Source organism: Mastomys coucha, unplaced genomic scaffold, assembly GCF_008632895.1.
Source record: "Mastomys coucha isolate ucsf_1 unplaced genomic scaffold, UCSF_Mcou_1 pScaffold11, whole genome shotgun sequence".
NCBI classification, from domain to species: Eukaryota; Metazoa; Chordata; class Mammalia; order Rodentia; family Muridae; genus Mastomys; species Mastomys coucha.
Genome location: NW_022196893.1, coordinates 9,009,775 through 9,011,289, shown reverse-complemented (window position 1 = coordinate 9,011,289; position 1,515 = coordinate 9,009,775). Strand labels below are relative to the sequence as shown.

Sequence of the window (1,515 nt, the reverse complement as noted above, 5' to 3'; positions counted from 1 at the left end):
GGTGGGCTCCTGACAGGTGGGCTCCTGACAGGTGGGCTCCTGACAGGTGGGCTGCTGACAGGTGGGCTTAGCAGGCTGAAGTCCTACTGTGCATGTTAAGTCACCCATGAGCCATTGCAATGCTGGGCTTACATAGGTCACATGGCAAGAAGAGGTTTTGTGCTCCAGGATGCTGCCTTTGGTCCCTTGTCTGTCTCATCCTAACCTGGGAGTCAGAAAAAATCTTCCTCATGTCTCCCTGGAGTGCCACTTGCTAGAGGGGGCATCATCTCCTCACATCTCTTCAGAGATCCACAGGCTACTGTGATGTGTACCATGGAGGGGTTTCCTCCCACAGGCTCCCCAAGGGTCAGAGCCCAACCACTCACCCTTGTTGCTCAGTGAAAAGGCTGCTCTGTGGTTTCGGGGGAGTGGGGTTCTTAGAGGCGGAGGCTGCCATGCCACCAGCAGACCAGAGTCCTTTACCTCCATCCTGGAAAGAGAAGGGATTTTTTACTGTGAATGTGGCACCTCAGGAAGGAGGGGACAGTGGAGGACACACATGCATATGGTATCTTCCATAAGCTTTGTGCATGGGAAGAATATCCCCATGGTGGGGCCCAGCTCAGGCCTCTGACTCCAAGAAATGGAGAGGCATCTGTGGGTCTGTGAATTCCCTTATCTCTAAAGCTCTGAGGGGAGCAGCCATGATATTCCCACAGCTTCTTCTCCCACATCACTGGTTCCTCATGGCCATCGTTCTGTGAGACCTGGACTGTCGTGTCCTTCTGTCCTTCACATTCCTGTCTCAGGAACTGAGCCTCTGGAGACAGCCTGGTTGCAGCCAGCTGTCCTACCAGCTCAGTGGCATCTTGCTGTTCTGGGTTCAAGTCCTGTCCTGAAGCCCCTTAGCCCCCTGTACACCTCCAGGAGAAGACTGTGCAGAGCCATCTTGTGTAGGAGAATGTCTTTACTTCTGTCTCTGACTCCAGACATAACTCAGGGCAATTTGTGAGATTCCTTCTCCTTAGAGCATCCAAGCAGTCCCAGAAACCCACCTCCTGCTAGCATAGCCTTCTGGCTCTCCCACACTTTCCCACTGGGAGAGTAATTGGACAGGGAGCCAGCAGCAGGGCCTGCCTTCCTACCTGGAACAGGAGGCTCTTGCTTGGGTTAGGGATTTTCTCTGTCCACTTCCTGTACAACCTGGAAGACAGCAGGAGGGTGGGGACCCATGTTTGTGAGGTTCCAGACCTCTTGGTCAGCTACTTCCATGCCCATGTATAGAGGGAAAACTGAAACCAGAAGAGTAAATGGTAGGCCGGGAATGATAGCGTGCCAGGCTGTGTCATCCCTGTGACCCTGGAGCCTGGTTTCCACCCTGGTGCCCACAGACTACACTTACCCGTATCCATAGACACCACCAAAACGGAGGGCCAGGAGCAAGGTGAGGATGAGAAAGACCATGATGAGGACTATCCACAGTGTGGGCATCACTTGTTCAACAAGGAGAAGCAGCATTAGTTGGGAGGCACA

The 1,515-nt window shown here is 53.5% G+C and overlaps 1 protein-coding gene across 1 annotated transcript in view; it reads right to left on the bottom strand.

Moving 5' to 3' along the window:
• The window catches only part of LOC116082521 (interleukin-3 receptor class 2 subunit beta-like), a 6,425-nt gene extending 4,924 nt beyond the window's left edge, over window positions 1-1,501 (bottom strand). The window contains exons 1-3 of the mRNA XM_031359426.1: window positions 1,385-1,501; window positions 1,128-1,185; window positions 369-472 (exon numbers count right to left, since the gene is read on the bottom strand). Coding sequence (XP_031215286.1) covers window positions 369-472; window positions 1,128-1,185; window positions 1,385-1,500 — 278 coding nt within the window. The 5' untranslated portion in view covers window position 1,501. The remainder of the gene's footprint in view (window positions 1-368; window positions 473-1,127; window positions 1,186-1,384) is intronic.
• Window positions 1,502-1,515: the final 14 nt, after the last annotated feature.